Source organism: Rhinolophus hipposideros, assembly GCF_964194185.1.
Source record: "Rhinolophus hipposideros genome assembly, chromosome: 6".
NCBI lineage: Eukaryota > Metazoa > Chordata > Mammalia > Chiroptera > Rhinolophidae > Rhinolophus > Rhinolophus hipposideros.
In genome coordinates this window covers 71,036,915-71,054,596 of record NC_138052.1, presented here as the reverse complement: position 1 = coordinate 71,054,596, position 17,682 = coordinate 71,036,915, and the positions used below count along the sequence as shown (strand labels likewise).

Sequence of the window (17,682 nt, the reverse complement as noted above, 5' to 3'; positions counted from 1 at the left end):
AGAATAGATCATGAGTTGTGACTTTGTATGTTTGGACTTTGTTGAGGTCCCTTTGAGATTTCCAAGTGGAGGTGTCAACTAGGGAGCTGGATTCCTGCAACAAGAATGAGAGGGAAAGATCTGGGCTAGAGATACAAAGTTATGTATGAATACTGTGTATTTTGGTTGTAAATGAAACCAGGCATTGGTGGGACTACATATAGAGGGATTACATACAGTGAGATTAGAGAACCAGGGGTTAAGAGTAGAAGTGTGACATTTAATGGCTAAGTAAAAGAAAAACCTTTTACTTGGTGAGAGAAACAGCCAGAGAGCCAGCAAGAAAACCAGGCTATGACATCACAGAAGCCAAGAGAAGCATGTTTAAGAAAGAATGGTCAGCAGTGTCAGGTGCTTCTGAGAGGCCGAAAGAGGAGACTGACAATCATCTGTTGGATTTAGGAAATGGAATTCCTTGGTGGTCTAAGCAGACACTCTTTTAGTGACAGGATAATGGTGGCAGTAGCCAGGTTGTACTGGGTTGAGTGAAAAGTGAGGAAATGGAGACCACTACAGAGAACTCTTCTGGAAAGGTGCAGAAGTTGGTGATAGTTGAAGAAGAATGAGGAATCTAGTGAGTTATTTAAAAATGGGAGATACCTAAATGTATTTAAAAACCAATGGAAAGGATCCAGTTGAAAGGGAAATTAAAGAACAGAGAAATCAATATTGTACAATTTTAGAAGAGCAGGAGGGTGAAAAAAACAAATACCCACCTACTCACTTTCTAGTCTTTTCTCCACTATAAAGTGGTTTAACTATAAACTATTTAAATAGATACACATGCCTGTGTGTCCTTTTCCCTTTTTTTACTTCTGTATTTATATAAAATATGAAGTCCTTTTTGTTTAACCTACAATAGGATTCAAATATGTCTCTTATGAATGACTAATGTCCAGGGTATTCTTACATCTCTTAGGGAACTGATGGAGTGGAATATTTATTAATTCCTATTGACAATGGAACATTGACTGATTTCCTGGAAAAGGAAGAAGAGGAGTCTTGAAGCTATCTTTTACTTCTGGATCTTCTGTGGAAGGTTGTTATAGTCCAGCTGCCACGCCTCTATAAAGTGTTGTGTTCACAGCCAACATTAGACTTTTTCCAGTGTACAAGAGTTAAAATTGGGAGGGGGAATGTCATCATTTTAGAACCTTGATTAGCCTGGCTGGGTACCATCTCTAGTACTATGCTATGCAGTGAACCTCAAGTTGGAGAAAACGTGCCTTTCATTCTTTACCTCTTGGAGACTTCTTATTGGAATGAACAGTGTGCTCAGGGACTATCTGGAAATGGATGTTTGTGAATTCTTTTATAATAGAGATGATATGACTCCTAAGTTTTTGAGGGCCTTTTAACACTCCCAGAGCTGTTTGCAAATGTGCTTGTTCCCGAGTGTGGAAGTACAAAGACACTGGCATCACGTAAATCTGCTTTCTTAGGTTGTTCTGCGTGTCAGACAGAAAGGCAGATCAGCTCTTGCTGTTTCTGAAATGGATTAACAAAAGGTATAAGACGGGAAAAGTAGGTGATCCCACACTCTGCTTTGGAATTTAGGCTCCATACTGGTAGGTTGGAGGGGATATGATACTACTCAGTTAGGATAGTGGGAAAAGCCTAAGAAGTATATAGTGTGGCTAGAAAGCACATGAACAATAGAACATGATATTCAGAACAGTTAATGTCTGTGCCATCACCTTCATGATACGTGAGAAGCCAGGCTAGAGAAATACACTCCTGAATTACATTTTAGTCATTATTTTCAAGACTACAGAAAATAAAAATTTAATTATTCTTGTATATCAACATATTTTTCTTGTTTTGAATAACATGCAGGTGAGTGGCATGTTAATGACTGGATTTAAAATTAATCTTGATTTCTTTATCAAGTACACCTAAAACTCACTATAAGACATTTCATTTTTTTCTTAAAGTGACAATTTCAAGCCTCCTAAATATTTTTCTTAGGAAAAAGGTTAACCTTGGCCACTGTAGTCAGCTTATCGTCTTCACATACTCCCTGAAATACTATATACTTGGAAGTTAAATTCTTCATGATAATATCACTGTAATAAAGTATGTACGGCATCAGCATTTTTTCACTCATTTCTTATCTTGTAAACCCCTTTTATGAAAATATTTCCCAAAATGCTGTGAAGTTTTTAAATCATTTCATTGTGGCATATAATTTGTTAAATCCATGTGTTAAGGGTTAGTCTTATTACATATTAAAGTATTTAAAGAAATTGTACATGATTATGATTCTAAACAATTTTAATTGTACCAAATGCTATTCAATGAAAAGTCAGTTTCCTTCCAATTCCCTGATCCAATCTCTTAGGCAACCACTGACAGTAGTTTATTCTTCCAGAGGTATTCTATGTACATGTTAGGGTGGCATATGATATTTGCTGGTTTGCATCTTGCTTTTTTTGGCTTAAGATAATCTAGTTTATAATTATAGTATAAAAAAGTATACAAAATCTTCAAATGATCTAATGTGCAAACTTTACATTTGCCCTTAAATATCTACTGGTTTATTTTTATAATTTTTTGTCTATCCTATTTGCAAGCAGTATATGTCAGTAGTCTTTATTATTAATAAATAAAAAGCCAATTTGGATAGAATCACTCTTTTCATTTATAGTATTTTTTTTTTTTCCTAAAAACATCTTGAAGTGCCTCAAAAATTTTGGGTGCATCTTACAGATCTGATGAAGATTGTAGCAGAATTATGTGCTCTTCTTTGACTTGTTTCAGTATCAATGTCGTTAAGCTCTAACCAGAATTTGACTGGTAAGACTCCAATTTTTGCTGTTACTTGCTTCTGGCAAGACTGAACAGACCTGAAACCTTGAAAGATTCTTCTGGCTGCTCTTAATACAATTGCTAAATAAATGGGCCAAAAAAGACATAAGGGATGTGTAAAACAGGTACTTATACTCCACAAACTTGGCGTAAGACTGAATTCCTTATGAGGGAATGCTAGTTCTTGTGCTACTCCTCCAGAAACTGGACTTTCTTAGCATCATGTTTCTCATTTTAACACATGAACATTTCATTTGTATACCAGATCAGTGAGTTTTGGAGATGGTTAATAGGTTTTGCTTAACTTTTTAAAAAAATTACTAAGAGGGGCCGGCCCGGTGGCTCAGGCGGTTGGAGCTCCATGCTCCTAACTCCGAAGGCTGCCGGTTCGATTCCCACATGGGCCAGTGGGCTCTCAACCACAAGGCTGCCAGTTCAATTCCTCGAGTCCCACAATGGATGGTGGGCAACGCCCCTTGCAACTAAGATTGAACACGGCACCTTGAGCTGAGCTGCCGCTGAGCTCCCGAATGGCTTAGTTGTTTGGAGTGTGTCCTCTCAACCACAAGGTTGTTGGTTCGACTCCCGCAAGGGATGGTGGGCTCTGCCCCCTGCAACTAAGATTGAACATGGCACCTTGAGCTGAGCTACAGCTGAGCTCCCGGATGGCTCAGTTGATTGGAGCACGTCCTCTCAACCTCAAGGTTGCCGGTTTGACTCCCACAAGGGATGATGGGCAGAGCGCCCTGCAACTAAGATTGAACAAGGGCAACTAGACCTGGAGCTGAGCTGCGCCCTCCACAACTAAGACTGAAAGGACAACTTGAAGCTGAACGGCACCCTCCACAACTAAGATTGAAAGAACAACTTGACTTGGAAAAAAGGCCTGGAAGTACACACTGTTCCCCCTTCCCCAATAAAATCTAAAAAAAAAAAATTACTAAGAAAACTAAAAAAATTACCAAGAAAACTTTTAGAAGTCTACTTCCCCCCCACACACACACACCCCCAGCTATTCAAATGTGGAGCCAGTAGCATTGTTCAGAATGTATTTTCCTACATTCTAGAAGGGGAGACAGCTCTGTTTCAGTTTGCTCATCTGTAAAAATGGGGCTAAAACCTATATGCTTCTTTTTATAAGGGATTGAAAATGTTTATAAAGCACCTAGAGTGCCTGGCACAAAATTAATATTGCATAAGTAACCACTAGTAGTATTTGAAAGCCAATCATCTTTATATATTACTAATAAAATTATAGGTAAGTTACCTAAAAAGCAATAAAATAAGTTATGTATGTTAAGGGGGGAAAAAACACCTCATCCCAATAAATCTCTTCCTGATTCTGAAATTTAGGGGGGAGATTATGATCTAGAAACAGGAATATATAGACAGACCATATCATCTCCTAGAGGCTACTATCTAGAAATAAAGTGTTCCAATCCCCAGTTTTTAAAGTATCTTTTAAAATTAACCAAGGGCAGAAAGATCTAGAATGACACATCCCATCTATAATTAAGCTAAGGAGATTACTTGGAACTACTTCCCACGACTAACAGATTTTAGTTGATCTTGCCTAAAGCTTATATATAATTTGTTCTTTATAATGAATATTTGTTCTTTAATGATCGATACATTAGTTTTGACCATATAAGCTACAGAACATTTGGTGAAGCAGATTAACAAACCATAATGTCCATTCTAAGACATTCTTTCAGAAGGATACCCACTTCACTGATTTCATGTCACGCATTTGAGTTAGGAGTGAAATGGTTTGTCGACTGTCATCCTGTTGTTGTATGCATTATACCACATGAAGAGGGTCCCTGTCTGTTTCTGACAGGATAATATTAATCTTATTCTCCAAGTGAGCACCCAGCATATCTCGAAGATCAGAAAGAAAGCCTCGTTCAGTATTGCTGTGTTCACAAAGGATGACATTTATTCCTTGGGAAGCAGCATCCAGAACATCATGATGGGACATCTCACCTACCAACAAAGGAAAGAGCAAATACTTAAGTACTAAACACAGAGTCTATGGAATGCTGACTCATAACCACACAAAGACTAAGTTTACATTCTGTACGAAACAAGTGCAATGCAGCAGAACTTTATATACACATTTAGCAAGTGGTATGCAGGTTTCTTACATGTTCTCCATTTTAAAAAGAGACAGACCATCACACTGAAAATTCCAAATTCTTGGCAGATGCAAGACAAGTATCCAAACTTGTGTATCCAACAGTATCTAATACTTCCCGAACCTGACCTGTAAGAACCCATGAACAGGCTTGAACAACATCGGAAGAAGGGGCAAAGATGAAAACTGTTTAAGCTTCCACACTGCCGGGCACTGTGGGGAATATAAAGATGGAAGAAGACACAATCCCAGGGGAGCACTAGGCTGTGGTGTGCATACAGTATACAAGGGAATTCAATGGAGAAGACGGCTTTGACCTTGGCCTTGAAGGATCGATAAGATTTACTGTTTGGAGGAGGATAGGCTTCTATGTTGATTCATAGTTTGTTGTGAGACCCAGTCAAAAGAAACCAAGAAAGGTTTGCCTTGAAAGGAGGAAAAACTGGAAAGGACGAGGTAGTTAACCCTGACCCATTCAAAATGTTTCCACGATAAAATAAATGACCACTGCTAAGTATTAATAAAATGGGGCTTTCAGAAAGTTTCTTTATATAAGTATTAAATAACAAACACGTCGAGAAAATTCTTGAGGTATACTTCCCAGAAGACTCCTTTATGCTTTGTGAGCACCAAAATTTTCAGTATCAACCCTAGTCCAATGCATATGAATGAAATGAACATAAGGTTATTTCTTAATTAAAAACAAGGTATTTTAGTTTGACTTAGGTAAAATTCCTAGAAATTCTGTTACTGGTGGGAGAGGATCATATCTTTTGGAAAAGATTTTGGGAAAACAAATGTTTTGAATTTTTAAAAACACCATCTGTGAATCTGATGACTTCTAATTTAAGAGCAAAAATATATCGTACATAATTTGACTTGTTCACAAAGATAATTTTGAAATATATTTAGAAACATAAAGGCATAAAAAAATTAGGAAAAAGTGTTCTTAAAAAAAGGGCTTTTCTCCCCCAGAAAATTTCAATTCCCCACATTCCTACTCCCCCCCATATGTGTTATTTCATTTTAAGGGATAGCTTTTCATTCAAGCACCTTTTAAAACATCTTAATATCAAGGTAAAACAAAAGGAGAAAAAGACACTCAGGTGGCCCGGTTAGAAGCCATGCTTTAGGAAAGACAAGTCTGGCTGCCTGGACTAATAAATACACGGGCTGGAGAAAGCATGAAAGTGGGGAAATCCATGAAGACCCTGTAATAATAGCTGAAGGCAAAGGAAAGAAAAGCCTGGCTCAGGAATGCAACTGTAGGAAAGAAAAAGCAAATGAGAGAATTTATACTGTACTTGCAAGGGGCAAGCTCCCCATCTGCTGGTCTTTCTGGGACGTTATCCTTAACAGCCAAATACCATGTCACACTCGAAGGGCGATGAACGTCAGCAGAGGCCTACATAGTCCTTTGGCTGGTACTTCCCAACCCTGAGGTCATGTTCAGAGTAATGCCTCACAGATCCTAGACATCTAAAGTCAGCCAGATAAGAAGATTATTTCCCCAACAGGAAGGACAGCTTAATATTTTGGAACTCTTGTGAATTTACCTTATGTACATACTGCTTTACAATAAACTAGTTTTAAGAAAGTCATTATTATGAAGAAAAAATCAGACATCCCAAATTGAGAGATATACCAAGGCAAATGGCCTATACTCTTCAAAAATGTCAATGCTCTGAAGACAAAGCTAGGAACTAGATTGTATATTAATAAGTTTTAAAGATACTAAATTCCTGAATGTGATCACTGTTCCATGGTCATATAAGAGAATGTTCTAGTTTTTAGGAGATATATGCTGGTGTGTTAGGGGTAAAAGGTCATCATGTCTGCAATTTATTACAAAGTGGTTTTTTGGGGAAAACAAATATATATTTATACACACACATATATACACACACATAATAAGTACACAGAGTGAATGTACAAGTGTGGCAAAATATAATCATTAGTAATCTAAGTGAAGGGCATATAGGAATTCATTGTACTATTCCTGAACCTTTTCTTTAGATCTGAATTTCCTTCAAAGTAAAACGTTACAATTAGTCACACACTATGCTGTAAGATACCCCGTCAAATTGCCTACATATACAGTAGGTTTATTTCAAGCGGGTAAAAGACTGAGGGCTCAGAAAAATCTTCCCTCTTCAGAATGATAATGGTTATGTACACTTTCAGTTGGTTCAGAGCAACTACCTCAGGCTTGCTCAGATGCTGCACCTCTATGCTGCTGGGTGTGACCATGTTTCCAGTGCAGCAGCCTTTGTAAGAGGGTGTGCTAGATAATAAGGCACACGTGTGGGTGCCGGAGAGGCACAGAAGTAGCCCAGGGAACGACCAGAGGGTTAAGGCCTAGAGTCTGGTCCTAGAAATGGGAAAAGGAACCTTGAAACACCCTCTGCTGATACTGAGGCACAGCAGAGGTGGAAATGCAGTCGGTAGCAGCAAGTGTGCAAAGTGCCTCCAACTCCTTCGGAGGAATGACGAGCCATGTTACCTATTAGCTATTATCCTCAAGGACAGTGTCAAGCTGGGAGCCAAACCATTACCAATACAAATGCCTACAGGAGGTTAAGGACAAAGTGACAGAGATCAAAGAGGAAGGCATGACCATCAGGGACAGAAGCCTGAGTGACAGAAAAAGCTTCTCAAAGGAGGTGTCTTTGAGCTTATCTGTAGAAGTACAAAGAAAGGGGGAAAGAAAAGGTTTTCTAACCAGAGAAAAACAGCATCAGCAAAGGCTGCATGAAAGAGGATGAAATGTTCAGGCTTCACCGGGACAGATAAAGGAAATCACTGCACGTTTTCAGCCAGGATATTATGCACCATCAAATCTGAACTTTTAAAAGTTAATTTTGAGGGAGTTTGTGGAAGGTTAAGATCAGAGACTTGATGAAGTACTTCAGGTAGGAGATGATGCCTGGATAGAGATAAAGGAAAAGGTTCTAGAAAGGTTTTGGAGCTAAAACTGATAGGAACTGGTGATTGACTTTAGGGCTGAGTAAGAGGAACCATTTTCTAGCTAAGGCGACAAGGTAGAAAGTGTCCCATTAACTGACATGAAATCTGAGAGAAACCACATTTAAGAAGAATAAATGGTTAAATGTTGAACATCAGATTGTTTGTTTTTTAGATAATGAACTGTTAAATGATCTTTTTTTCCTCCATAAAGAATATTTTGGGGTAGTTCCTATTTAGTTCGGGTTCAAAAGACATTAAATCCATCTATATGCCAGAGGCTACCCTAAAAGTTCTCATCTTTTAGCTTGTAAAATATAAACGAAGGTTGCGAAAGGATACACAAAAAAAGGGTAGAAAGAGGCCAAGGCGGGCTTACCTGTGAGGTAAAGGTCGGCCTCTGTGCCCCGCAATACACTGCTCCCAGAACCAGCGCACAAGGCCACAGCTTTGACTTGGGACTCTTCAAGAAAAGGAGACAAGAGACCAATACTTTGTAATTCCCTTCATTTTAATATTATAATTTGCACCAAGAATTCTAAATGTAATGCAGACTTCACTGCTGGTCTCATCGCCAATATAGGAATTTGTTTACTGAATTTTTAAAAATACCAAAATTTGACACAGGCAAACAAATTATCTTTGGTATGGCACAGCTAAACCAAGGCAGGGTTGTTACTCCCTTGGACATACATGGCACCACAGGCACACAGAAGGCACCACTGAGCAATGCTAACAACACAGCTCTCGGCTTGATTGCAATGCTACTGGGTAAAGGAACGCCCTGGCTGTCCAGGCAACAGTGAGCAGTCGGCAGTTAGTAGCTATTCTCAGATGAAGCAGAGGAACTAAAAGGGCGAGTTAGAAGACCGCTACAAACGGATTCGATACGTTTTAAAACACGGTATTTATCTTAAAAGAGCATCCTCTGAATTGTGAAATGACAGAAAGTTTCAAGCAAAAATCCAACAACTATTTAGCACTTAGATTTCTAAGTGAATACTTCATTAGTGGCCACACAACACTGGTTTATTTAAAAAGAGGGGCTTTGGAGTTGGATCTGAAGTCAAATCCCACTTCTGCCATCCATTTTCTTTGGAAATTAACTCCCAGGAATTATTTCATCCAACTGTGGACTTTTGGGTAACTTAGTTATCTCTGAACCTCCATGTCTTCACCTATACAATGGGAACTCTAACACCTACCACAGAGCTTACAAGAGCCAGCATTTACTGTACTTAATATGTGCTAGTTACTGTGCTCTGTCATGTGGATTATGTATCTACCTTGAGGAGTTAGGTTTTATTATTACTACAGTTTTTTCAGAAGTGACTACCAGGATACAAAGGGGTTAAATAACTTGTCAAAGTCACGCAGCAAATAGGACAGATAAATTTGAGCACAAGACATTCAGAATCCACATCCACAACCTCTGTGTTCCTTTGCAGTGGGAACTCACATACTTGGGATACTCAGTACAGTGCTAGGCTCACTGCAGGGTTCCAATAAATGTTCCGTTCGTTCCTTTTGTTCCCCAAAGTACTGGGAAAAGCCAAAAGAAAAGACAGCGACTACGAGACTCAGAAACCGCAGTGGATCACTTCACTTAGAAGCATCTCACTGTAAAGTACCATCAGTATTGTAAAGTGGAAGATTTGTGTAGTAAGTGGAGCAGTTATAATTTCCAGCTCTTCCTGGCATGTGGTAGGATTGCACTGCATGTCCACCCTGAGTTAGATTGGGCAATGTGACCAATTCCAGACAATGAGTTGAACAGAGAAGTTCATTTCCAGGCGAGAATGTTTAACTGATGGTTTAAGATTCTCCAAAACTCTTGCTCTGCAACAGCGAGCAACTGCCCCTGCTGACTTGAGATGAACAGAGTGTGACAGAGAAATAAACCTTGTTGAAGCCAATGAGATGTTTACAACAGCAGAACCTAGCCCACCCTGACTGATAACGTAAACCAGTCATCTCTTGTGAACTAACACGTTTTCTTTCACTTATATTAATATAGTCAAGAGTTTCAACTTTTGCCCAATGTCATCAGTATGGCTACTGGACAAATAAAGAAGACATATTTACCTAAGGTCCTCCCTACCCCAAGAGCAAGGCGAACATGAGATAGTTTTAGGTGCCTTTTGATTCGCTCAATCATGGTTGCCAAAGAGACAGATTCATCCAGTATGCATAACCGTCCCATTCCAGTATGTAGAAGCAGAGGCTGAAGAGAAACAGAAGTTAGAAAAACTGGGCATCATCAGTCCTAGAAAACAAACCTGTAGAATAAACAGGAAATGCCGACATCAATACAACATGACACTGTGAGCTTACGACAGCCAGCTCCAGGCTAAAGTTTGGGGATACAAACTTGACAAAAACATTCTCTGACTTCTAGTCACATTGCCCAACTTTCCCAGTCTCCTGGGAAGGTAGATGTTTAAATAATCACAATAAAAGTGTTTAAATACAAGGTAGGTGCTATTTTTTAGTGGGAGCACAAAGGAATGACAAAATGAGCTGGGTCGTGGGGATGGGGGTACTTGGAGGAAGCAGACTCAGGTTTTACAACGACTTGCGTCTCAAAGACAGACTAGAAAGGAGTTAAAAGAGTGATTGTCAAGTGCAGTGCGGCAGGACAGCCTGAGATGTGGAAAGGCACCCTAAACCAAGAGGATGCGTACAAAGGTGCCAAGGTGTGGGAGCACGCTGAAGGCAAGGCGAAACGCAGACAGTATAGCTGGTGTGCAGGGCAGTGGACAGGACTGGGAAGAGGCTGGAGACGGTCCAAGGCCAGTCACGAAAGGCTGTGTACAGTGTGTCTGGATTGTCTCCTGCAGCTGCACACTTAGGGAACCACTCATAATGCCAAGTGAGGGAAGAGTATAGTTTCAACTACTGTGCTGGCAAAGTAAATAGAGAGGAGAAACATTTTATAGATTTGGGGACAGAATCAGTAAGGCTTGGATTTACAGGAGCCAGGGAGAGTTGTAGAAATTTGGAAAATAGGTAGTTGATGCCAAAAATGAAAAAGAAAATAGAATAGTATTTAAAGGTGTCAAAAAGAAAAACTAAATGGAGCCACTTTAAAACTGAGCTGGAGCTGCCATGCCAGAGGAACTGCCTTGCACCTCTTATGCCTCAAACCTTTGGAATGTTAAAACATTCCACTGGCTGTTTTAACCATTGGACTGGCCTAAAGCAACCTTGTGTATCCCAAAAAACTGTTTGCAAGAATAACAAGTAGATACTATGGTTACCACACTGATGGCTACCAATCTGGTAGTCATAGTATTATTATTAAGTCTTTAGAATTAGCGTCACTATGTTATGTGAGAACTGGGAGAAACTTTTGTTGTTTAGAAGCTATCCAGTCTGTGGTGTTTTGTTATAACAGTCCAAATGTGTTTTAGCAGCCCAAATGGGCTGAAACAAGCAGCAACATTTTTCTATTCCTGGAATGGCTCTCAATGTAATTCCAAGGGAATATTATGCCCTCATCACCACTTTGTGCTTCTTTAGGTAATAGTTAATAGCCTGACGATCTAACAATTAACAAATGAATTTCCCAAACAAAAATGTACAGCAATGTAAGATATTTTTATTACCTTCTCCAGTGACAGAATTTCGGTCTTCTGATAAAGTTCTCTGTTCTGGGAAAGAAAAGCCACCACCTGCATCAAAGCTTGCTGACTACAATTCAGACTGATCCGTGTTTGTTCTTCATCATCAGTCCTAGAAAAAAAGTCACTCACTGGTTTAAGATAAATACAAACAGAAAGTATTTTAAATAATCCATAGTTTACAACTTCCTACAATAGATTAATTTATATGGAATTTAGGACTTAATCCCAAACCATTTTCTAGAATACTGTTTCTCAAATTTTAGAATGCATCAAAGTCACCTTGTGGAAGTATTAAAATACAGACTGCTGGGTCACAGCCTGAGTTCCTGATTCTATAGATCTAGGTGGTGTCTGGGAATCTACTTTTCTAACAAGTTCCCAGTGACGCTGAGGTTGCTGGGCCAGGGACCTCACTTTGAAACCACTGTTGTAACTGTTCTTAATCCCGATCTTGCATCAGAGATTTTCTGCCAGCTTCTTAAAATGACAGCTGCTAGACCCTTCTATACATCCAGCAAAATGCCTATGAATGGGACTAGTCCAAACAACTTTTTAAAGCCCTAAAGAAATTAATTTTCAAACATCACTGAATAGAAGAATTTCCTGGACAGATTCTCAGGAGAACCCATTCTAATTACACAGCTCCAGGATGAAGCCAAAAATCTGCATTTTTAATAAGTACCCCATTAACAATGAAGCAGGGAGTCCTTGAATCACCCTTTAAGAAGCAATGCCCTAGAGCCTCTCCAAAATAATTGGCATCAAGAACGTTTTGTATTTAACCATAAACTATTAAATATAGTGTTTGAAAATACAGGTTTTAGGAAGTTGGAAAATAAGATAGATGATAAATCACAAGACACCTTAAAATATAATCTGGAAGTCTAGTTGTCAACATTGAATAACCTGCAGAGCTCTGAAAAGAAACAGCAAAAACAATGCCTGAGCCTCAACTAATGGTAAAACCCAGATATTATCTGTAATATGGAAAAACTAGAACCAAACTAAATGCATTAATTAAAAAGGAAAAAGTCCACCAGGAAGAGGAATGCTTAAAGAAACTATAGCATATCCATAAGAGACACTACTCAATGGTTAAAAAGAAAGAGATCTTATATACCTCATGGAAATATCTCTAAGACCTCGTTAGTAAAAAATGCAAATACAGCATACCATTTAATTGAATAATAAAATAGAACTATAAATTTCTTCATGTTTTTGTATGTATTTAGAAAGATACCCACTTCTCTGAAAGCAAGGAAAAAGACTGAAAGATTCAGGGATTAAGCAGAAGGGACCAGGAAGACTTTATTGTTTGAATTTTTCATGCTTTACTTGTGTAATTTTCTTTTAATTGCAGTATTTACACAGTATTTCAGTATGGTAAAAGACATCCATGACAGACTCTATGCAGTCCTATAAATAATTTTTCTTGAGGTTCTTGAAATTCTCCAATACTAGTAGACAACATTTGCAATGATTTTACTATAAGGTATCTATACTTAAAAACTACTCATCAAAGGAGTCATTTTATTTTCAAAGGAGTCACTTTTTGGTGTAGCCTGATACAGATTTTCATTTTATTAAGGTCATTTATTTATCTTTTTTTTTTTTGAACAATTATTAAATCCTGGCTTTGTATAACTTGTCTTTTATGATGCTTCAATAGTTATTAGGGTAGATTAACCTAAAAAAAAATCTATGAGGCAACATTTTGGTATCTCTACCCTAAACAAATAAATAATTATGCCTATAGGAGGCACTGTAATGTATATTTCCTTTAAAGAGCTTGCAAATCATTGATTTGCTGGGAAGTTATAAAAGTAAAACTACGTTACATATCAGCATACCACTATGGTTTATATATACAGACACACCTCGTTTTGTTGAGCTTCACAGGTGTTGTTTTTTCACAAACTGAACACAAGACCTTCCACTAGCACAAAAGATTACAACTGATTTTACTGTGATATTTGCTTTATTACGGTGGTCTGGAACCAAACCTGTAAGATCTCCGAGGTATGCCTATACCCTATATTAAAAACAACCTTTCACCATAACCAGAAAGATGAGAAATACTGTACATAAAATGTGTAGTACCGGCCCTCCTACTTAAAAAGTAGTTGAGTGTTACTTAGCATTTTTATTGTTTTGAAAAACTCCCATGGTTCTCTTCCTCCAGGACCACATACAAGTGAGAAGTATGCTGCTTTTAAACCGATCCCAGGGAAAACGATTTGTGTCAAACCTAAATACCAGAGTTACAGAATTTGTAAGGAAGAGCCTGACAAATAAATACACACCAAAAAAGAGAAAAATATATTGTACCTAGCAGAAAAAGAAGTGACAGAAACATCTGAAATTCCTTTCACTGTAGAAATGACTTCGTCCAGGTCTTGGGTGTGGTCAACATTAAATTCTACTCTGTGTGTTCCCTCCGTGGGACAGTTGGGCGCTTTGGAAGGATGTATGGGCCTGGAGGTGCACACTCCTAAAAATAAATAAATAAATAAAATTGTGGGGCAATGGAGTTTTGTGGGTTTTTTTTAATTAAAAAAAATAAACTATTATGGGTAACACTTAAATAAGGATTTTTTTTTTTTTTTTAAATTCATTCTCAGATGCTTATACCGTGTTTCCCCAAAATAAGACCTAGCCGGACAATCAGCTCTAATGTGTCTTTTGGAGCAAAAATTAATGTAAAACCGGGTCTTATTTTACTATAAGACCGGGTCTTATATTATATCATATAAGACCAAGTCTTTTATTAATTTTTGCTCCAAAAGACACATTAGAACTGATTGTCCCGCTAGGTCTTATTTTCGGGGAAACACGGTATAATATATACACATATACGAATCCCTCACATACACATCCAACAGTCTCCATAAACTAGAGATTTAGTACAGACAAACAAAATCAAATTTGTTTTCAGAATTATTTCCCAGAAGACTTAAGTATCACAAAAACGTGGACAAGCCTGATTTATGAATTTTTAGATGATATATAGAATTGTGACTGCTTACGAAATTTACTCGTGTAAACAATGACTCAGGTTGCAAATGCTCATAATATACCTGACCACATCAATCCAGATTATATCATCATAAAAGCTTCGGCCCTAAATAAATGAGTAAAAGACTTATTAAAAATAAAGCTAAAACGCATATACTGAATTCCTTACTTATACTGGGCATAAGTAAGCATTCAATAAAACTCTGATGTCTATTTGACTGACATACTAAGTATATTCTGGAAAGGCCTGAGCTTTCAACTCAATTTACAAGCATTTCAAGAGTGGCTGGGCGCTAGGCACTATGCCACGTGACTGAGGAATCAATCACAAAGCTCAGTCCAGCAATGAAGATTCCCTATGCTTTCCTTACTCATTAATCATAAAAATTTTATTTTTCAAATGCAATTTAATTGCCAGATTTTAGCAACATTATTTTTAAATATACTATGTAAAAATAGAATAATGGTCCCACCCCTAAAACAGTTAAAACTCTATTAGAAATAAAGACATTCTAAAATTTCAAAGCATTGATAAGGAAAATATTAAACATAAAAGAAGAAGAGGCTTCTGACCAAGCCCTTTAGCCAACCAGCTGTTGACTCCCTGGGGTGCAGCGTCATAGGCTGTGTGAGGTGAGTAAATAGCGACTCTGTTCTCCAGAGCCCGAATCACCAGGCGCTCCTTCCAGGTTTTCCAGGTTATGCGCTTCATAGGTTGGAAAATAGGTGGATGGTAGGAGAGAATGAGATCAGCCTTTTTCTGCAGAGCTTCCTTCATCACTTCCTCGGTCAAGTCATTGGTCAGAAAGAGTGTGTGTACAGTATGTGGTGGGCTTGGTTCCACCAGTAATCCAACATTGTCCCAACTCTCAGCAAATGACAGGGATGCAAAATCATTCAAGGAGGAAAGGAGAGCCTTCAAATCCATGAACGAACAGGAAGAATTGCAGATCAGGGAATGAACAAGCCGGACTGTCGTGCGGACCAGGCGTACACGAGATGACAACATACAGAAATCAGGTAAAACTGAGTATCTGAAGTCAGAACAGAAAATGATACACATGCACACTTTAGGCCCAGACTTTCGAGGCAATAAAGCATACGAGCAAAAGAGCTAGTCATACATACGTAGGTTCAAATACTGGCTCTACCACTTACATGTTATCTTAAGTAAGTCATGTAACCTCTCTGAACTTGTTTCCTCATCTACAAAATGGAAATACTACAAGGTTCACAGGCCATCTGGAGGAGCACATGTATTAATATGTGTAAGTCAACTAGCACAAGCCTGGTACGTAATACACAAATGTTCATCCTCTCCTCTCTGGTTCCCACCACACCCCTGTTCTTGTTCTCCCCACCCTTGTTTCCACCACTCTCCTCCCTTCTCCATTTCTCTAAATATTACCCTATCTTCCAAGTTCCTTTCAACTTCCTAAATGAAGCTTTTTTTGACAAACCTTCCTTTTCAGTGTCTTCCCTGCCCTGCCCCACCCTGCTCTGCCCTGGTATTCTCATAATATTATATTCTTGTTTGTCTCCCCAGTATGCTAATACTACAGGAGAATAGGAACTATCTTTTATGTGTCTCAGTATCACCAACATAGACCAGCACTAGATGCTTACTGCACAGATGGACACAATCCCCCTCGCCCATCACAGCAGAACTTGGGAGTTAGGGTGGTACATATTGGCATTGAAAAGTACTCAAAGGGCAGGAGCTGCTGCCCCTGAACCAACACCTGCTACAGGAAGGCCAGGCTCAAGAGGTGAAGGTGGAGGACACTTTGCCCAGAGTCTGTAAGCCTTCTAAGACAACCACATCCAACACAAAAGACGACATTGTCAACTCCACTCTTTAATATCGTAAACATTTTTGTTTTTTAAGAAAAGCATTTGATAGTATGCCCAATAATTAACAAGAAAGCATAGCCAATTGTAAATTTAATATTCACAACCCGATGGTTTCAAAAGCAGATTTGGAGCAACATTTCTACAGCAAAAATATGTGAGATGTGAGTAGTACTTCAATATGTGATTTGAAGTGATGGGGAGTCTCCATTAACCACTTGAGCCTGGGGTACTGGAAGATCTTCTCATGTCCTTCTACCACTTCCCCTCTGCACATTCCACATCCTGATAGTTCTCCACTCTCCAAACTCTTCTAAATCTGGCAAGTGCAAAAGTGAAGCTCTGGTGGGCCAGCCCCCGTTGAGTTATCTACTGTTACATATGAAAGAGCGCTTGGAAATAACAGACAGCCACCCGCTTCCCCCGTCCCCATTTCACAGATTAGGAAACTGCAACTCCGCGTAGCTTGATGCCACAATTAACAATGGGAGGCGGCAGAGCATGGCGGGTAAGAGCACGACTCTGAAATCAGACTGACAGACTCCCAAAGCTACAGCTGTGTAACGTTACTTAACCTCTGTGGTTTCCACCTCTGAAGAATGGAAATAAATGCCCAGCTCACAGGGTTGTCTCAAGATTTAACCGTAAAGCTGGAAACAATACTTGACCCGTGTTTAGTAACATTAGTAAGTCCCACTAGACAGCCTGCAAACTACACCTTAAGTAACCTCATCTACCCTTCACTTCCGTCCCACTTCAGGCCTTTCCCAGGACAAAAAAGAGCCCTGTTGGCACAGCCAATAACCCCTTGAGTCTGGACGCCTGCCCCACTAGTGCCCTACGCTCTCAAACGGCAAGCCAGTTTCCTGCCTCTATCACCTCTTAGATCCCTGTCGTTGCACTATGCACACAACATCCTCATGCCGCACGAACCTAGGTCCGCCGCGATTTAAATCGCCGAAAACTCACCAGTCCTGGAACACTCTCCAAGCGTCACTTCCGGTCCCATGCGGGACTTCTGGCCTTGTGGGAACGAGTGAGGCAAGGGAATCAGGCGGAAGTGGTCCTTCCCATTTTTACCTCTGAGTCCAAGGATTGCTGCCCAGAACAGTTCCGGGCTACATATCTCGTCCTAATATAACTATTAAAAGAGCTCCTTTTCACTGTCCAAAGTGTTTCACGTAGGGGTAAGCTACATTGTCTCCCTAGTTTTAGACATTATGGTTTGAGACAGGGAGGAGA

The 17,682-nt window shown here is 39.1% G+C and overlaps 2 protein-coding genes across 9 annotated transcripts in view; one reads left to right on the top strand and one right to left on the bottom strand.

The window, feature by feature from the left end:
* Positions 1–2,943, top strand: part of ORC2 (origin recognition complex subunit 2) — a 38,186-nt gene extending 35,243 nt beyond the window's left edge. For both annotated transcript variants that reach the window (XM_081051190.1, XM_081051191.1), the window contains exon 18: positions 959–2,943. In XM_081051190.1, the coding sequence (XP_080907316.1) occupies positions 959–1,045 (87 nt within the window). In that variant the 3' untranslated portion in view covers positions 1,046–2,943. The remainder of the gene's footprint in view (positions 1–958) is intronic.
* Positions 2,944–4,062: 1,119 nt separating this feature from the next.
* On the bottom strand, positions 4,063–17,672 carry NIF3L1 (NGG1 interacting factor 3 like 1). 7 transcript variants are annotated; one of them, XM_081051194.1, is made up of 7 exons: positions 17,410–17,672; positions 15,163–15,623; positions 13,903–14,065; positions 11,557–11,683; positions 10,034–10,172; positions 8,328–8,411; positions 4,063–4,833 (listed from the first exon to the last, which is right to left on the bottom strand). In XM_081051194.1, the coding sequence occupies exons 2-7, from the start codon at positions 15,596–15,598 to the stop codon at positions 4,649–4,651; spliced, it is 1,134 nt and encodes a 377-aa protein (XP_080907320.1). In that variant the 5' UTR covers positions 15,599–15,623; positions 17,410–17,672; the 3' UTR covers positions 4,063–4,648. The 7 variants fall into 7 exon arrangements, with proteins under 7 accessions (XP_080907320.1, XP_080907318.1, XP_080907319.1 ...); XM_081051192.1 differs by having other exon boundaries at positions 15,163–15,561; positions 17,410–17,459; XM_081051193.1 differs by having other exon boundaries at positions 17,374–17,435.
* Between the last annotated feature and the right edge of the window lie 10 nt (positions 17,673–17,682).